The sequence below is a fragment of the Salvelinus alpinus genome, chromosome 6 (assembly GCF_045679555.1).
Source record: "Salvelinus alpinus chromosome 6, SLU_Salpinus.1, whole genome shotgun sequence".
NCBI classification, from domain to species: domain Eukaryota; kingdom Metazoa; phylum Chordata; class Actinopteri; order Salmoniformes; family Salmonidae; genus Salvelinus; species Salvelinus alpinus.
The window spans coordinates 30,460,313-30,481,171 of record NC_092091.1 but is presented as its reverse complement, the minus strand read 5'-3'; the positions used below and the strand labels follow the sequence as shown (position 1 = coordinate 30,481,171).

Here is a 20,859-nt window from a genome sequence, read left to right as displayed (position 1 = left end):
AGGCAGGTGTTTGGCGTTCCTCTAATTGAGAGTCATATTTAGGTAGGTTGTTTCACAGTGTTCGTGGTGGGTGGTTGTCGCTGTGTCTGTGTTTGTTGCACCACACGGTACTGTCTCGTCTCGGTCGTTCCTGTTCATGTGTTCTTCGTTTCATGTAAGTTCGTAGTTTAGGTCTGTCTACGTCGTGTTTGTTATTTTGTAATTTCCAAGTGTTTTCGTATTTCGTCTTCGTGTTTCAATAAATATCATTTATGTCTAATTACCTCGCTGCATATTGGTCCACCGATCCTTCTCTCCTCTCCTCTTCCGAGGAAGAGGAGGACGACACCCGTAACAGAATCACCCACCAACAAAGGATCAAGCAGCGGGGAGGAGCACAGCGACAGCTGCAGCAGAAATCCCAGGACTCCTGGACTTGGGAGGAGATCCTGGACGGCAAAGGACCCTGGACTCAGCCAGGGGAATATCGCCGTCCCAAGGCGGAGCTGGAGGCAGCGAAGGCAGAGAGGCGCTGGTATGAGGAGGCAGCGCGGCGACGCGGTTGGGAGCCCGAGAGTCAGACCCAAAACTTTCTTGGGGGGGGGGCACACGAGGGGAGTGGCAAAGCCGGGTAGGATACCTGAGCCAACTCCCCGTGCTTACCGTGGAGTGAGAGGGCGTCGTACTGGTCAGACACCGTGTTATGCGGTGGAGCGCACGGTGTCCCCAGTACGCGTGCTTAGCCCAGTGCGGGCTATTCCACCTTGCCGCACTGGGAGGGCTAGGTTGGGCATCGAGCCGGATGTCATGAAGCCGGCCCAACGTATCTGGCCTCCAGTACGTCTCCTCGGGCCGGCGTACATGGCACCAGCCTTACAGGTGGTGTCCCCGGTTCGCCTGCATAGCCCAGTGCGGGTTATTCCACCTCGCCGCACTGGCAGGGCTACGGGGACCATTCAACCTGGTAAGGTTGGGGAGGCTTGGTGCTCAAGAGCACGTGTCCTCCTTCACGGTCCGGTATACCCGGTGCCACCTCCAAGTACCAGTCCACCGGTGGCAGCCCCCCGCACCAGGCTGTCTCTCCGGGTTCTCTCTCCAGCTGCTCCCACCTGTCCAGCGCTGTTAGAGCTTTCCTCCTCTCCAGCGCAGCCAGTGCCTATACCACGCACCAGGCTGTCTCTCCGTCTCCTCCCTACAGAACTGCCCGTCTGCCCAGCGGCGCCTGAACTGCCCGTCTGCCCAGCGGCGCCTGAACTGCCCGTCTGCCCAGCGGCGCCTGAACTGCCCGTCTGCCCAACGGCGCCTGAACTGCCCGTCTGTCATGAGCCTGCAAAGCTGCCCGTCTGTCATGAGCCTGCAAAGCTGCCCGTCTGTCATGAGCCTGCAAAGCTGCCCGTCTGCCATGAGCCTGCAAAGCCGCCCGTCTGCCAAGAGCCTACAGAGCCGTCCGCCAGACAGGAGCCGCTAGAGCCTTCCGCCAGACCGGATCAGCCAGAGCCTTCCGCCAGACCGGATCAGCCAGAGCCTTCCGCCAGACCGGATCAGCCAGAGCCTTCCGCCAGACCGGATCAGCCAGAGCCTTCCGCCAGACTGGACCTGCCGGAGTCCCTCAGCCAGGACCTGCCGGAGTCCCTCAGCCAGGACCTGCCGGAGTCCCTCAGCCAGGACCTGCCGGAGTCCCTCAGCCAGGACCTGCCGGAGTCCCTCAGCCAGGACCTGCCGGAGTCCCTCAGCCCGGACCTGCCGGAGTCCCTCAGCCCGGACCTGCCGGAGTCCCTCAGCCCGGACCTGCCGGAGTCCCTCAGCCCGGACCTGCCGGAGTCCCTCAGCCCGGACCTGCCAGAGTCCCTCAGCCCGGAGCTGCTGCCCCTTATCCCGGAGCTGCTGCCCCTTATCCCGATGCTGCCCCTTCATCTAGGTGGGTTTAGTTGGAGGGTGGTCATTGGGAGGGGGATACAGAAGCGGGGAGTGACTATGGTGGTGTGGGGACAGCGTCCGGAGCCTGAGCCACCACCGTGGTCAGATGCCCACCCAGACCCTCCCCTAGACTTTGTGCTGGTGCGCCCGGAGTTCGCACCTTAAGGGGGGGGTTATGTCACGTTCCTGACCTATTTCTGTTAGTTTGTTGTATGTGTTAGTTGGTCAGGACGTGAGTTTGGGTGGGCATTCTATGTTGTCTGTTTCTATGTTGGTTTAAGGGTTGCCTGGTATGGCTCTCAATTAGAGGCAGGTGTTTGGCGTTCCTCTAATTGAGAGTCATATTTAGGTAGGTTGTTTCACAGTGTTCGTGGTGGGTGGTTGTCGCTGTGTCTGTGTTTGTTGCACCACACGGTACTGTCTCGTCTCGGTCGTTCCTGTTCATGTGTTCTTCGTTTCATGTAAGTTCGTAGTTTAGGTCTGTCTACGTCGTGTTTGTTATTTTGTAATTTCCAAGTGTTTTCGTATTTCGTCTTCGTGTTTCAATAAATATCATTTATGTCTAATTACCTCGCTGCATATTGGTCCACCGATCCTTCTCTCCTCTCCTCTTCCGAGGAAGAGGAGGACGACACCCGTAACAGCAGAGTTAATACCTAACCATAACCCTTACCTTTACCATTCAGAGTTAATACCTAACCTTAACCCTTACCTTTACCATTCAGAGTTAATACCTAACCTTAACCCTTACCTTTACCATTCGGAGTTAATACCTAGCCTTAACCCTTACCTTTACCATGCAGAGTTAATACCTAGCCTTAACCCTTACCTTTACCATTCAGTTAATACCTAACCTTAACCCTTACCATTCAGAGTTAATACCTAACCTTAACCCTTACCTTTACCATTCAGTTAATACCTAGCCTTAACCCTTACCTTTACCATTCAGAGTTAATACCTAGCCTTAACCCTTACCTTTACCATTCAGAGTTAATACCTAGCCTTAACCCTTACCTTTACCATTCAGAGTTAATACCTAGCCTTAACCCTTACCTTTACCATTCAGAGTTAATACCTAGCCTTAACCCTTACCTTTACCATTCAGAGTTAATACCTAGCCTTAACCCTTACCTTTACCATTCAGAGTTAATACCTAACCTTAACCCTTACCTTTACCATTCAGAGTTAATACCTAACCTTACCCCTTACCTTTACCATTCAGAGTTAATACCTAACCTTACCCCTTACCTTTACCATTCAGAGTTAATACCTAACCTTAACCCTTACCTTTACCATTCAGAGTTAATACCTAACCTTACCCCTTACCTTTACATTCAGAGTTAATACCTAACCTTAACCCTTACCTTTACCATTCAGAGTTAATACCTAACCTTAACCCTTACCTTTACCATTCAGAGTTAATACCTAACCTTAACCCTTACCTTTACCATTCAGAGTTAATACCTAACCTTAACCCTTACCATTCAGAGTTAATACCTAACCTTAACCCTTACCTTTACCATTCAGAGTTAATACCTAACCTTAACCCTTACCTTTACCATTCAGAGTTAATACCTAACCTTAACCCTTACCATTCAGAGTTAATACCTAACCTTAACCCTTACCATTCAGAGTTAATACCTAACCTTAACCCTTACCTTTACCATTCAGAGTTAATACCTAACCTTAACCCTTACCATTCAGAGTTAATACCTAACCTTAACCCTTACCATTCAGAGTTAATACCTAACCTTAACCCTTACCTTTACCATTCAGAGTTAATACCTAACCTTAACCCTTACCATTCAGAGTTAATACCTAACCTTAACCCTTACCATTCAGAGTTAATACCTAACCTTAACCCTTACCATTCAGAGTTAATACCTAACCTTAACCCTTACCATTCAGAGTTAATACCTAACCTTAACCCTTACCATTCAGAGTTAATACCTAACCTTAACCCTTACCTTTACCATTCAGAGTTAATACCTAACCTTAACCCTTACCATTCAGAGTTAATACCTAACCTTAACCCTTACCATTCAGAGTTAATACCTAACCTTAACCCTTACCTTTACCATTCAGAGTTAATACCTAACCTTAACCCTTACCATTCAGAGTTAATACCTAACCTTAACCCTTACCATTCAGAGTTAATACCTAACCTTAACCCTTACCATTCAGAGTTAATACCTAACCTTAACCCTTACCATTCAGAGTTAATACCTAACCTTAACCCTTACCATTCAGAGTTAATACCTAACCTTAACCCTTACCTTTACCATTCAGAGTTAATACCTAACCTTACAATTCCAGAGTTAATGCCTAAACTTAACCTTAAACAAAAATTTGACTTTTGGAACAACTTAGAAATTTGATGTTTAAGAAACATGGATGAAAGTCTAATTCTGACGTGTGACTGTGAGAGTGAGTTGTAACACACACACACACACACACACACACACACACACACATACACACACACACACACACACACACACACACACACACACACACACACACACACACACACACACACACACACACACACACACACACACACACACACACACGCAGGTGCACACTATGTGTACACACATACACAAGCATGCGCATACACACACACATCACCTCACATTCACATTGTAATAAAGCATTAGGATGTGAGGTCTTAGTTTCACTATGAACAGATTCGGAGCAGAGAGCTGGGGATTCTGAGGGGTGAGCCTGGGGAACAATGAAATATAGATCATGTTTAATATTTGATTGAGGCATAACAGGGAGTTCCCAGACAGTGTTCGGACATCACCAGTATAGTGCTGCGTTCCAACATGTTCATACTTCCTTCCTACCACATCTGAACTCTGATTCAGTCTTAGATAAATCATGTAGTGTGAGTCTCAATCTCTTCTCTCCTTTCATCACTTTCTTTCCTCTCTCTCATCACTTTCTCTGTTCCCTCTCTCTTCTCCCTGTATATAATTAGTAGTGAACAGACATGTCGTCTCTGTCCTCAGAAAACACCACAGGGACGGAACTCTCCTAGCACACCCAGAGGAATACATGGCAGCTCGCTGGGTTACTCTGTTTCCCAGGGCGCCAGGTCAGTTCCTGGGTGGATTGACGGGTCGTTAGAGGTGATGACACACTCACACACTCATCGAGTCGCTACGGGAAATCAATATGGCAGCAGAGAGCAGAGACAGCCTCACACAAAACACAGACACAAAACACAGACACGAGACACAGACAGCAACAACACAGAGAGAATATAGACACACACACAGCAGAGCAGACTGGGCTCTCTATCTGTAGAGAGCTGGTTCAAGGGTCCGTATCTTAATGTGAACAGGACAATGTTCCCTGGGGCAAGCAGAGGACAATGGGGAGTCATGAACAACAGAAAAGCACACAAAGGCACGTACACACCAACACACACTGTGTGGTACTCACAGACTGTGCTGTCTTGATGGCTACGAAGCGGTGGTTGCCCTCTTTCCCACAGACATAACCAAAGGCTCGGTGGTCTGTGATGTCCTTAGCGATGTAAGAGATCTCATGGACCGCATGGTGGTGCTGGAGGACCTGAGAGAGACCAGGCAGAGAAACACAGTCAGAGACTGGACCCCTGATCTAGAGATAAAAAGAATGAGAGGAAAGAAGGTAGGAGAGAGGAGAGAGAGGAGAGAAGGAGTGGACAGAGAGAGGAGGGAGAGAGAGAGGAGGGAGAGAGAGAGAGAGGAGGGAGAGAGAGAGGAGGGAGAGAGAGAGAGGAGGGAGAGGATCTGGCAGTACTTATTTTCAGAGCTCAGACAGCTCTCAGCAGGAAGTGGCCCTCACACACCCCTTGCCAAATTGAGGACAGACGGAGGGAGACAGTCACACTATTCCCTGTGAGCCTCTGTTGTGTTTTTGTGCCAGGCAGGAAGAAGGGGGATTAGACCTCCTCAACCCACACACACACACACACACACACACACACACACACACACACACACACACACACACACACACACACACACACACACACACACACACACACACACACACACACCCGCCTGCTCGTTTAACAGTCTTTAGTTCCCCTACTCCCTCCAGTTTAGCCAGAGCGTTTGCGCCAGGGAGGGATGGCTGTGCCCATGGCAGATGGCACTGGTTGTCCCAGAGAATGGGAGCAAGGACTGAGTCTACCCACACACTCACACATACTTACACTGACTTCCAAACACACACACACGTACACGGATGCGCACACACACACGTAGGTGTGTGTGCGCATCCGTGTACGTGTGTGTGTGAGTGTAAGTGGCAATGACAGTCGAGTCAGGCAGGCAGTCGAGTTGATCATTTCATCTGCTCACTGGATGTGTCACTACAGGCTGAGGCAATCTCAGGACGCAGCACTGACACCCAAAACACAGAGAGTCACTACAGGCAGAGGCAATCTCAGAACGCAGCACTGACACCCAAAACACAGAGATGTGTATCTGTCATCCCCACACAGAGCTCCGACAGTATAGAGCACCCAGCAGCAGCTACAGTGGTAGGAGACAGGGTGTGGGTGTGGGTGTGTGACTGATGCCTTCTATATTTAATAAGTAGGCTGATGATTGTCATCACTCCCATTGACTGACCTGACAATAATAAGAGCCCCTCCCCTCCAATAACCAAGCCAGCAGGAGAGGCCCCGGGGCCAAACGCACAAACACACAGGACGTACCAACGCCCACACAAGCACGCACATCCCGTGCCGGTAGATTGAACCCCGGTTTCTCGCGCGAGGCTGAGGCTGGAGAGGGGCTGACACACTTTTACATTCTCTCTTGAAGGCCTCTCTTTCCCTCTCTCCACTCCTCCATCGCCTCGGTGACCATGACGGAGAGAGAGCCAGAAAACGGGCACCCGCCCTCTGTGGGGACGGAGGAGAGATTAATGTTCCCTCGCTCCTCTTCTCTATCCTCCACGACCTTCCCTCTTCCGTGAGAGAGCTCATCCATCCATAAGGGGGGTTGGGGGATGTAAGCAATATGGCTGCAGTGTGGGAGGTAGAGAGGCAAGGCCACAAACACACTCACAGGCACACACCGTGGCACCCTGTACACAGAGAAAGACAGACTGCACTGATATCAGACGATAAACCAGGTTTGTATTCTGATCTACTTAGGAGGTTTCAATTAGGTCCTCCTGATTTCCCCCGGGACTCTTTAGAGCTGCCTCATTAACAAGCCCACCTGTCCCCTTGGACCAATACCTCAGACACACACAGACACACAGACACACAGACACACACACACACACACACACACACACACACACACACACACACACACACACACACACACACACACACACACACACACACACACACACACACACACACACACACACACACACACACACACACACACACACACACACACACACACCTTTAAAACTCACCCCAAACTTCTCATCAAAGATCTTGATCCCTCCAAAGGAGACAGTTAGAAACACCTTCTGTTTGTGGTCTCCTTTAGACCGCCCTGCTGCTGCTATACCCTACAGAACAGACACAAAGAGACAGGATATAGACACACACACGTCTACTTACTGTAAATGGAGAAGAGCAGAGAGGAGGAGGAAAGAGCAGAAGTGTGTGTGTGTGTGTGTGTGTGTGTGTGTGTGTGTGTGTGTGTGTGTGTGTGTGTGTGTGTGTGTGTGTGTGTGTGTGTGTGTGTGTGTGTGTGTGTGTGTGTGTGTGTGTGTGTGTGTGTGTGTGTGTGTGTGTGTGTGTGTGTGTGTCAGGGTTTCCGCTAGCCGGTAATAGATGGCTTTTGTCTGATAAAAAAAAATAGAAAAGCAGATCAATAAAATTAGCGCCGGCCAATTGTCCAGTCGACGTAAATACCAAAATACCAGTCGATGTAAATACATTTGACTGGTCATGCTTATCGGTCTACAGGTTAATTTGCATAATTTTGTGGAACTAAATTAGCGTGTGTGTACAGTCTATTCGTTATGTATCTTAGCACACGTGTACAGCATACATATACAGAGCCTTGTAGTGGAAAATCTGTCTGACAGCAGAAGAGCTGCTGCCACAGCTTCTGTTATTCTATGTTCACAGTGCACATCAGAATTTGGTAAGAAGGACCACAAACCGTTGCATCCTCGACTTGCATGTTCTGTTAATATGAATTACGATAGTTTAAATGTCATTTCTGTCATTCTGAACACCGTGGGTGGACGCCTTAATCAGGTTACGCATCCAATGCAAATGTCCAGGTAAATTAAAATGTTGCTGGTCAAATGTCCGGAAACCCTGGTGTGTTTATTTCCTGTCTGGATGAGCACATTGGGAAACAAGTTGATCAATGCACCGTTTGCCTCTGCTCCTCTCATCACCCCTCACTTCCCCCCTCACCTCTCCTCACCCCTCTCCTCTCCTCACCCCTCACTTCCCCCCTCACCTCTCCTCTCCTCACCCCTCTCCTCTCCTCACCCCTCACTTCCCCCCTCACCTCTCCTCACCCTTCTCCTCTCCTCATCCCTCACTTCCCCCCTCACCTCTCCTCACCCCTCACTTCCCCCTCACCTCTCCTCACCCCTCTCTTCTCCTCACCCCTCACTTCCCCCTCACCTCTCCTCACCCCTCTCCTCTCCTCACCCCTCACTTCCCCCCTCACCTCTCCTCACCCCTATCTTTCCCCCCTCACCTCTCCTCACCTCTCCTCACCCCTCTCTTCTCCTCACCCCTCACTTCTCCTCTCCTCACCCCTCTCTTCTCCTCACCCCTCTCTTCTCCTCACCCCTCACGTCTCCTCACCTCTCTCTTCTCCTCACCCCTCACTTCTCCTCACCTCTCCTCATCCTTCACCTCTCTTCACCCCTCTCCTCTCCTCACCCCTCACCTGTCCTCATCCCTCACCTGTCCTCACCCCTTACGTCTCCTCACCTCTCACGTCTCCTCACCCCTCACCTCTCCCCTTTCTTCACCCCTCCTCACCCCTCACCTTTTTCACCCCATCCTTCCGTCACACAATTACCCAGCATGTTAAATGAGATAGGAGCCTAAATCACTATCCTCACCTCCTCTCTCCCCCATCCTCACCCTCTCTCTCCCCAATCCTTCCTCTGCTCTCCCCCATCCTCACCTCCCCTCTCTCCCCCATCCTCTCTCCTCTCTCCCCCATCTCCACCTCATTATGCTCCATTATTACCCCAGACCCCCTTCCCCCTCATTCCCTGTCCTCGGGGTCAAACACACACACACTCACCTTGAGCTTCATCATGGAGTCTTGACAAAGTTTGTCTCCCCTCGCGGCCGTGACTTCATCCAGACCGATGAGTTTAGCCTTGTAGCGAACGCCATCCCCCTTAAACCGCCTGATCAATCCGGCCTCGCTACGATCCTGCCCTAAGAGAGAGAGACACACAAACAGAGTCAGTACAGTACAATAAACACACATGACCATGACCCCCATCCCTCCCTATTCTATCTCTCTATCTCTATCCATCCCTCTCTATTCTATCTCTCTATCTCTATCCATCCCTCTCTATTCTATCTCTATCTCTATCCATCCCTCTCTATTCTATCTCTCTATCTCTATCCATCCCTCTCTATTCTATCTCTATCTCTATCCATCCCTCTCTATTCTATCTCTCTATCTCTATCCATCCCTCTCTATTCTATCTCTATCTCTATCCATCCCTCTCTATTCTATCTCTATCTCTATCCATCCCTCTCTATTCTATCTCTCTATCTCTATCCATCCCTCTCTATTCTATCTCTATCTCTATCCATCCCTCTCTATTCTATCTCTCTATCTCTATCCATCCTTCTCTATTCTATCTCTCTATCTCTATCCATCCCTCTCTATTCTATCTCTCTATCTCTATCCATCCCTCTCTATTCTATCTCTCTATCTCTATCCATCCCTCTCTATTCTATCTCTATCTCTATCCATCCCTCTCTATTCTATCTCTCTATCTCTATCCATCCCTCTCTATTCTATCTCTATCTCTATCCATCCCTCTCTATTCTATCTCTCTATCTCTATCCATCCCTCTCTATTCTATCTCTCTATCTCTATCCATCCCTCTCTATTCTATCTCTCTATCTCTATCCATCCCTCTCTATTCTATCTCTCTATCTCTATCCATCCCTCTCTATTCTATCTCTCTATCTCTATCCATCCCTCTCTATTCTATCTATATCTCTATCCATCCCTCTCTATTCTATCTCTCTATATCTATCCATCCCTCTCTATTCTATCTCTATCTCTATCCATCCCTCTCTATTCTATCTCTCTATCTCTATCCATCCCTCTCTATTCTATCTCTCTATATCTATCCATCCCTCTCTATTCTATCTCTCTATCTCTATCCATCCCTCTCTATTCTATCTCTCTATCTCTATCCATCCCTCTCTATTCTATCTCTATCTCTATCCATCCCTCTCTATTCTATCTCTATCTCTATCCATCCCTCTCTATTCTATCTCTCTATCTCTATCCATCCCTCTCTATTCTATCTCTCTATCTCTATCCATCCCACTCTATTCTATCTCTATCTCTATCCATCCCTCTCTATTCTATCTCTATCTCTATCCATCCCTCTCTATTCTATCTCTCTATCTCTATCCATCCCTCTCTATTCTATCTCTCTATCTCTATCCATCCCTCTCTATTCTATCTCTATCTCTATCCATCCCTCTCTATTCTATATCTCTATCTCTATCCATCCCTCTCTATTCTATCTCTATCCATCCCTCTCTATTCTATCTCTCTATCTCTATCCATCCCTCTCTATTCTATCTCTATCTCTATCCATCCCTCTCTATTCTATCTCTCTATCTCTATCCATCCCTCTCTATTCTATCTCTATCTCTATCCATCCCTCTCTATTCTATCTCTCTATCTCTATCCATCCCTCTCTATTCTATCTCTCTATCTCTATCCATCCCTCTCTATTCTATCTCTATCTCTATCCATCCCTCTCTATTCTATCTCTCTATCTCTATCCATCCCTCTCTATTCTATCTCTATCTCTATCCATCCCTCTCTATTCTATCTCTCTATCTCTATCCATCCCTCTCTATTCTATCTCTATCTCTATCCATCCCTCTCTATTCTATCTCTCTATCTCTATCCATCCCTCTCTATTCTATCTCTATCTCTATCCATCCCTCTCTATTCTATCTCTCTATCTCTATCCATCCCTCTCTATTCTATCTCTATCTCTATCCATCCCTCTCTATTCTATCTCTCTATCTCTATCCATCCCTCTCTATTCTATCTCTATCTCTATCCATCCTTCTCTATTCTATCTCTCTATCTCTATCCATCCCTCTCTATTCTATCTCTCTATCTCTATCCATCCCTCTCTATTCTATCTCTATCTCTATCCATCCCTCTCTATTCTATCTCTCTATCTCTATCCATCCCTCTCTATTCTATCTCTATCTCTATCCATCCCTCTCTATTCTATCTCTCTATCTCTATCCATCCCTCCCTATTCTACCTCTCTATCTCTATCCATCCCTCTCTATTCTATCTCTATCTCTATCCATCCCTCTCTATTCTATCTCTATCTCTATCCATCCTTCTCTATTCTATCTCTATCTCTATCCATCCCTCTCTATTCTATCTCAATCTCTATCTCTATCCATCCCTCTCTATTCTATCTCTATCTCTATCCATCCCTCTCTATTCTATCTCTATCTCTATCCATCCCTCTCTATTCTATCTCAATCTCTATCTCTATCCATCCCTCTCTATTCTATCTCTATCTCTATCCATCCCTCTCTATTCTATCTCTATCTCTATCCATCCTTCTCTATTCTATATCTGTCCATCCCTCTCTATTCTATCTCTTTCTCTATCTATCCATCCCTCTCTATTCTATCTCTATCTATCCATCTGTCTCTTTTCTATATCTATCCATCCCTCCCTATTCTCTCTCTCTATTCATCCCTCCCTATTCTATCTCTCTATCCATCCCATCTCTACCTCTATCCACCCCTACCCATTCCCTCTCTGAATGATGGTGTGACGTTTTGTTCTTATCTCCTCTCTCTCTCTGTTTCCCCTCTCTTCTCACACTCTCTATTATCTATGTGTGTAGTGTGTGGGTGTATTGAGTGCGTGTACTAGTGTGTTTGTGTTGTCCTTGCTCCTCTCTCTATGTTATCTCCTGTGGTTAGTAAAGTACTCCTCACAGGGAGGGAGGGAGAGAGAGAATTAAGAAAATTCCCAAAGTTAAGAAACGCTTTGACTATGTACAGACTCAGTGAGCATAGCCTTGCTATTGAGAGATGCCGCAGAAGGCACGACTGGCTCTCGAGATCACACTGCCCACAAAATGAGGTGGAAACTGAGCTGCACTTCCTAACCTCCTGCCAAATGTATGACCATATTAGAAACACATACAGTTGAAGTCGGAAGTTTACATACACCTTAGCCAAATACATATAAACTCAGTTTTTCACAATTCCTGACATTTAATCCTAGTAATCCTAGTAATCCTCCCTCTTTTAGGTCAGTTAGGATCACCACTTTATTTTAAGAATGTGAAATGTCAGAATAATAGTAGAGAGAATGATTTATTTCAGCTTTTATTCCCACATTTATTGGGAATAATGATTTATTTCAGCTTCTGGGTCAGAAGTTTACATACACTCAATTAGTATTTGGTAGCATTGCCTTTAAATTGTTTAACTTGGGTCAAAAATGTTTTGGGTAGCCTTCCACAAGCTTCCCACAATAAGTTGGGTGAATGTTGGCCCATTCCTCCTGACAGAGCTGGTGTAACTGAGTCAGGTTTGTAGGCCTCCTTGCTCACACACGCTTTTTCAGTTCTGCCCACACATTTTCTATAGGATTGAGGTCAGGGCTTTGTGATGACCACTTCAATACCTTGGCTTTGTTGTCCTTCATTTTCCTGCCTTATGATGCTATCGATTTTGTGAAGTGCACCAGTCCCTCCTGCAGCAAAGCACCCCCGCAACATGACGCTGCCACCCCCGTGCTTCACGGTTGGGATGGTGTTCTTCGGCTTGCAAGCATCTCCCTTTTTCCTCCAAACATAACAATGGTCATTATGGCCAAACAGTTCTATTTTTGTTTCATCAGACCAGAGGACATTTATCCAAAAAGTACGATCTTTGTCCCCATGTGCAGTTGCAAACCGTAGTCTGGCTTTTTTATGGCGGTTTTGGAGCAGTGGCTTCTTCCTTGCTGAGTGGCCTTTCAGGTTATGTTGATATAGGACTCGTTTTACTGTGGATATAGATACTTTTGTACCTGTTTCCTCCAGCATCTTTACAAGGTCCTTTGCTGTTGTTCTAGGATTGATATGCACTTTTCGCACCAACGTTCATCTCTAGGAGACAGAACGCGTCTCCTTCCTGAGTGGTTTGATGGCTGCGTGGTCCCATGGTGGTTATACTTGTGTACTATTGTTTGTACAGATGAACGTGGTACCTTCAGGCATTTGGAAATTGTTCCCAAGGATGAACCAGACTTGTGGAGGTCTACAATTATTTTCTGAGGTCTTGGTTGATTTATTTTGATCTTCCCATGATGTCAAGCAAAGAGGCACTGAGTTTGAAGGTAGGCCTTGAAATACATCCACAGGTACACCTCCAATTGACTCAAATGGTGTCAATTAGCCAATCAGAAGCTTCTAAAGCCATGACTTCATTTTCTGGAATTTTCCAAGCGTTTTAAAGGCACAGTAAACTTAGTGTATGTAAACTTCTGACCCACTGGAATTGTAATACAGTGAATTATAAGTGAAATAATCTGTCTGTAAACAATTGTTGGAAAAATTACTTGTCATGCACAAAGTAGATGTCCTAAGCGACTTGCCAAAACTATCGTTTGTTAACAAGAAATGTGTGGAGTGGTTGAAAAACGAGTATTAATGACTCCAACCTAAGTGTATGTAAAATTCCGACTACAAGTGTATTTCCCTCAGATTACACAGACCCACAAAGAATTCTAAAACTAATCCAATTTTGATAAACTCCCATATTTAATAGGTGAATACCACAGTTACCATCACAGAAGCAAGATTTGCAACCTGTTGACACAAGAACATGGCAACCAGTGAACAAACACTATATGGTCTTCCTTATGGTGTGTGTAACTGTAATTTGACAGCCAGCCAAACCCATTTAAAAGAAACTGAATCATTGTCAGGATTCCAAAAACTTTCCGTGTTTTATTGATGAAACAAAGTGAAAAAGCAAGGCTTTCAAAGGCTTTAACAAGGTTGGCAGGAGATAACCAGCAGTGCGGCAACCGTTCTCAACAATAACTAAATTAATTCCTGGTTCCCTTTTCAGCACCAAAGAAAAATCGCAAGCTAGATGCCGTTAAATAGAATGGCCACCGGGTGGCGCATATCAATATGGATATACAGTGGATTCGGAAAGTATTCAGACCCCTTGACTTTTTCTACATTTTGTTACGTTACAGCCTTGTTCTAAAATTGATTCAAAGGTGTTTTTCCCTCATCAATCTACACACAATACCCCATAATGACAAAAACAAAGCAAGGTTTTTTAAAATGCTTTCAAATGTATAAAGAAAAAACTGAAATATCACATTCACATATGTATTCAGACCCTTTACTCAGTACATTGTTGAAGCAACTTTGGCAGCAACTTTCAAGTCTTCTTTGGTATGACGCTATTCAGACCTCTTGACTTTTTACACATTTTCTTATGTTGCTTAAGTTATTCTAAAATTGATTAAATAATTTTTTCCCTCATCAATCTACATACAATATCCCATAATGACAAAGCAAAAAAAGCTTTTTATCAATTTTTGCTAATAAAAAACAACAACTGAAATATCACATTTACATAAGTATTCAGACCCTTTACTCAGTAATTTGTTGAAGCACCTTTGGCAGCGATTACAGCCTCGAGCCTTCTTGGGTATGATGCTACAAGCTTGACAAACCTGTATTTGGGGAGTTTCTCCCATTCTTCTCTGTAGATCCTCTCAAGCTTTGTCAAGTTGGATGGGGAGTGTTGCCGCACAGCTATTTTCAGGTCTCTCCAGAGATGTTCGATGGCTTCAAGTCCAGGCTCTGTCTGGGCCACTCAAGGACATTCAGCGACTTGTTCCGAAGCTACTTCTGCGTAGTCTTGGCTGTGTGCTTAGGGTCGTTGTCCTGTTGGAAGGTGAACCTTTGCCCCAGTCTGGGGTCCTGAGCGCTCTGGAACAGGTCTCTCTGTATTTTGCTCTGTACATCTTTCCCTTGATCCTGACTAGTCTCTCAGTCCCTGCCGCTGAAAAACATCCTCACACCATGATGCTGCCACCATGCTTCATCGTAGGGATGGTGCCAGGTTTCCTCCAGACGTGACGCTTGGCATTCAGACCGAAGAGTTCAATCTTGGTTTCATCAGACTAAAGAATCTTGTTCCGCATGGTCTGAAAGTCCATTAGGTGCCTTTTGGCAAACTCCAACCGGGCGGTCATGTGCCTTTTACTGAAGAGTGGCTTCCGTCTGGCCACACTGGCCACACTACCATAAAGGCCTGATTGGTGGAGTGCTGCAGAGATGGTTGTCCTTCTGGAAAGTTCTCACATCTCCACAGAGGAACTCTAGAGCTCTGTCAGAGTGACCATCAGGTTCTTGGTCACCTCCCTGACCAAAGCCCTTCTCCCCCTATTGCTCAGTTTGGCCAGGTGGCCAGCTCTAGGAAGAGTCTAGGAAGAGTCCAAACTTCTTCCATTTAAGAAAGATGGAGGCCACTGTGTTCTTGGGGACCTTCAATGCTGCAGACATTTGTTGGTACCCTTCACCCGGATCTGTGCCTCGACACAATCCTGTCTCGGAGCTCTACGGACAATCCCTTCGACCTCATGGCTTGGTTTTTGCTCTGACATGCACTGTCAACTGTGGGACCTTATACAGACAGGTGTGTGCCTTTCCAAATCATGTCCAATCAATAAAATTGACCACAGGTGGACTCCAATCAATTTGTTGAAACATCTCAAGGAGTATCAATGGAAACAGGATGCACCTGAGCTCAATTTCGAGTCTGATAGCAAAGGGTCTGAATACTTATGTAAATAAGGCATTTCTGTTTAAAACATTTTATACATTTCTAAATTTCTAAAAACCTGTTTTTGCTTTGTCATTATGGGGTATTGTGTGTAAATTGATAAGGTGTCACGACTTCCGCCGAAGTTGGTCCCTCTCCTTGTTCGGGCGGAGTTCGGCGGTCGACGTCACCGGCTTTCTAGTCACCACCGATCCATGTTTCATTTTCGTTTTGTTTTGTCTTCAATGTACACACCTGGTTTCCATTCCATAATCAATGTTCCTTATTTAACCCTCTGGCTTCCCCTTTTGTTTTGTGCGTTATTGTGTTTGTCAAGTGGTTCCGTGTACGTGTTCTGGATTGTTATTGTTTATCCTTGTTGGATTATTGTTGATATTGAGTAAAGATCGTGGCTTTACTCATACCTGTGTCCTGCGCCTGACTCCGCCTCATTCCATTCACCTGGAACACTGGCATAAGGGACATTTTTTTTAATCCATTTTAGAATAAGGCTGGTAACATAACAAAATGTGGAAAAAGTGAAAAGGTCTGAATACTGTCTGAATGCACTGTAAACCCTGAATGAGGCAGAGCAAATACCATTGTAAATAGAACTCATGTATGTTTATTTATTTTCCCTTTTGTACTTAAACTCTTCAATATTTTTACAACACTGTACATCGCCACAATATAACATTCGAAATGCCTCTATTCTTTTAAAACAGTGTAATGTTTACTGTTTATTTATGATTGTTTATTTCCCTTTTATTCGTTATCTATTTCACTTGCTTTGGCAATGTATGTTTCCCGTGCCAATAAAGCCCTTTTGAATTGAATTGTGAGAGAGAATGAGAGAGACCCTCAGGGGATGAGACTTTAGCCTGATCTGTCGCAGCTCTCTCAGGACCTTAATCCTGTTCCATCACTCTGAGATGAAACACCACACACATACGAGAGGCAAGCAGGCAGCACTGGGTTCCGTTGGGGTTTAGGGTTTCAGTGCCTTGCTGAAGAGAACAACGGCAGTAGGTACTGATTACAGAAACCCTCCAGCCCTGGGATTCAAACCGCCAATCCTCCAGCTGCTGGGCTAACTCTGGAACCTAAATCCAATCCAATCAAATCTAATTTTATTGGTCACATACACATGGTTAGCAGATGTTATTGTGAGTGTAGTGACATGCTTATGCTTCTAGATCCGACAGTGAAGCAGTATCTAACAGGTAATATCTAACAATTCCACAACAAAACCTAATATCTAACAAATTCCACAACAAAACCTAATAAACACAATCTAGTAAAGGAATGGGATGAGAATATATAAGTATAAAATATGTGGATGAGCAGTGACAGAGCAGCTAAGATGCAATACAAAGTAAATAATAGATAGTGAAGGATACAGTATATACAGTTGTAGTCAGAAGTTTACATACACTGAGGTTGGAGTCATTAAAATCAGTTTTTCAACCACTCCACAACTTTCTTGTTAACAAACTATAGTCTTGGCAAGTCGGTTCGGACATCTACTTTGTGTAAGACACAAATAATTTTTCCAACAATTGTTAACAGACAGATTATTTCACTTATAATTCACTGTATCACAATTCCAGTGGGTCAGAAGTTTACATACACTAAGTTGACTGTGGCTTTAAACAGCTTGGAAAATTCCAGAAAATGAAGTCATGGCTATAGAAGCTTCTGATAGGCTCATTAACACCATTTGAGTCAATTGGAGGTGTACCTGTGGATGTATTTCAAGGCCTACCTTCAAACTCATTGCATCTTTGCTTGACATCATGGGAAAATCAAAAGAAATCAGCCAAGAACTCAGAAAAAAAATTGGTCTGGTTCATCTTCGGGAGCAATTTCCAAACGCCTGAAGGTACCATCTGTACAAACAACAGTACGCAAGTATAAACACCATGGGACCACGCAGCCATCATACCGCTCAGGAAGGAGACGCGTTCTGTCTCTTAGAGATGAACGTTGGTGCGAAAAGTGCAAATCAATCCCAGAACAACAGCAAAGGACCTTGTGAAGATGCTGGAGGAAACAGGTACAAAAGTATCTATATCCACAGTAAAACGAGTCCTATATCGACATAACCTGAAAGGCCACTCAGCAAGGAAGAAGCCACTGCTTCAAAACCTCCATAAAAAAGACAGACTACGGTTTGCAAATGCACATGGGGACAAACATCGTACTTTTGGAGAAATATCTTATGGTCTAATGAAACCAAAATAGTTAGTTGGTTATGTTTGGTCATAATGACCATCGTTATGTTTGGAGGAAAAAGGGGGAGGTTTGCAACCCGAAGAACACCATCCCAACCGTGAAGCGTGGGGGTGGCAGCATCATGTTGCTGGAGTGCTTTGCTGCAGGAGGGACTGGTGCACTTCACAAAATAGATGGCATTATGAGGGAGGAAAATTATGGGGATATATTGAAGCAACATCTCAAGACATCAGTCAGGAAGTTAAAGCTTGGTCCAAATAGGTCTTCCAAATGGACAATGGCCCAAAGCATACTTCCAAAGTTGTGGCAAAATGGCTTAAGGACAACAAAGTCAAGGTATTGGAGTGGCCATCACAAAGCCCTGACCTCAATCCTATAGAAAATGTGTGGGCAGAACTGAAAAAGCATGTGCGAGCAAGGAGGCCTACAAACCTGACTCAGTTACACCAGCTCTGTCAGGAGGAATGGGCCAAAATTTACCCAACTTATTGTGGGAAGCTTGTGGAAGGCTACCTGAAATGTTTGACCCAAGTTAAACAATTTAAAGGCAATGCTACCAAATACTAATTGAGTGTATGTAAACTTCTGACCCACTGGGAATGTGATGAAAGAAATAAAAGCTTAAATAAATCATTCTCTCTACAATTATTCTGACATTTCACATTCTTAAAATAAAGTGGTGATCTTAACTGACCTAAGACAGGGAATTTTTACTAGGATTAAGGTGTATGTAAACTTCTGACTTCAACTGGAAATATAAGATGAGTAATGCGAGATATGTAAACATTCTTAAAGTGGCATTATTAAAGTGACTAGTGTTCCATTTATTAAAGTGGCCAATGATATCAAGTCTGTAGGTTGGCAGCTGCCTCTCTGAGCTAGTAGTGCATGTTAAACAATCTGATGGCCTTGAGAAAGAAGCTGTTTTTCAATCTCTCTGTCCCAGCTTTGATGCACCTGTACTGACCTCGCCTTCTGGATGGAAGTGGGGTGAACAGGTAGTGGCTCGGGTGGTTATTGTCCTTGATTATGTTTTTTGCCTTCCTGTGACATCGGGAGTTGTAGGTGTCCTGGAAGGCAGGTAGTTTGCCCCCGGTGATGCGCTGTGCAGACCGCACCACCCTCTGGAGAGCCCTGCGGTTGTGGGCGGTGCAGTTGCCATACCAGGTGGTGATACAGCCCAACAGGATGCTCTCACTTGTGCACCTGTAATAGTTAGTGAGTGTTTTCGGGGATAAGCCACATTTTTTCAGCCTCCTGAGGTTGAAAAGGTGCTGTTGCGCCTTCTTCACCACATTGTCTGTGTGAGTGGACCATTTCAGTTTGTCGGTGACATGTACACCGAGGAACTTAAAACTTTCCACTTTCTCCACTGCTGTACCATCGATGTGGAGAGGGGGGTGCTCCCTTTGCTGTTTCCTGAAGTCCACGATCATCTCTTTTGTTTTGCTCGCATTGAGTGATAGGTTATTTTCCTGACACCACACTCCGAGGGCCCTCACCTCCTCCCTGTAGGCTGTCTCGTCGTTGTTGGTAATCAAGCCTACCACTGTACTGTCGTCTTTAAACTTGATGATTGAGTTGGAGGCGTGCATGGCAACGCAGTCGTGGGTGAACAGGGAGAACGCACCCCTGTGGGGCCCCAGGGTTGAGGATCAGCAGAGTAGAGATGTTGTTTCCTACCTTCAACACCTGGGGGGCGGCCCATCAGGAAGTCCAGGACCCAGTTGCACAGGGCGGGGTCGAGACCCAGGGTCTCAAACTTAATGAGTTTTTAGGGTACTATGGTGTTGAATGCTGAGCTGTAGTCAAGGAACAGCATTCTTACATAGGTATTCCTGTTGTCCAGATGGGAAAGGGCAGTGTGCAGTGTGATGGCGATTGCGTCATCTGTGGACCTGTTGGGGCGGTAAGCAAATTGGAGGATGACAGATAGGGTGGAGGTGATATGATCCTTGACTAGTCTCTCAAAGCACTTCATGATGACAGAAGTGAGTTCTACGGGGCAATTAGTTCAGTTACCTTAGCTTTCATGGGAACAGGAACAATGGTGGCCATCTTGAAGCATGTGGGAACAGCAGACTGGGATAAGGATTGATTGAATATGTCCGTAAACACACCAGCCAGCTGGTCTGCGCATGCTCTGAGGACGCGGCTAGGGATGCCGTCTGGGCCGGCAGCCTTGCGAGGGTTAACACGTTTAAATGTTTTACTCAAGTCGGCCACGGGGAAGGAGAGCCCACAGTCTTTGGTAGCGGGCTGTGTCGGTGTTACTGTATTGTTCTCAAAGCGCGCAAAGAAGTTGTTTAATTTGTCTGGGAGCAAGACGTCGATGTCCGCGATGGGGCTGGTTTTCATTTGTAATCCGTGATTGTCTGTAGACCCTGCCACATACGTCTCGTGTTTGAGCCGTTGAATTGTGACCTCACTTTGTCTCTATACTGATGCTTTTCCTGTTTGATTGCCTTACGGAGGGAATAACTACACTGTATTCTGCCATTTTTCCAGTCGTCTTGTCATGATTAAATGCGGTAGTACGTGCTTTCAGTTTTGCGCGTATGCTGCCATCTATCCACGGTTTCTGGTAAGGGAAGGTTTTAACATTGGGTACATCTCCTATACAATTCCTTATAAACTTGCTCACCGAGTCAGCGTATACGTCAATGTTTTTGTCTGAGGCTACC

General features: G+C 45.7%; 1 protein-coding gene across 13 annotated transcripts in view; it reads right to left on the bottom strand.

The window, feature by feature from the left end:
* dab1a (DAB adaptor protein 1a) overlaps positions 1–20,859 on the bottom strand; it is a 133,987-nt gene that overhangs the window by 23,196 nt on the left and 89,932 nt on the right. For all 13 annotated transcript variants that reach the window (XM_071406269.1, XM_071406267.1, XM_071406266.1 and 10 more), the window contains exons 3-5: positions 9,153–9,292; positions 7,336–7,434; positions 5,350–5,481 (exon numbers count right to left, since the gene is read on the bottom strand). In XM_071406269.1, the coding sequence (XP_071262370.1) occupies positions 5,350–5,481; positions 7,336–7,434; positions 9,153–9,292 (371 nt within the window). The remainder of the gene's footprint in view (positions 1–5,349; positions 5,482–7,335; positions 7,435–9,152; positions 9,293–20,859) is intronic.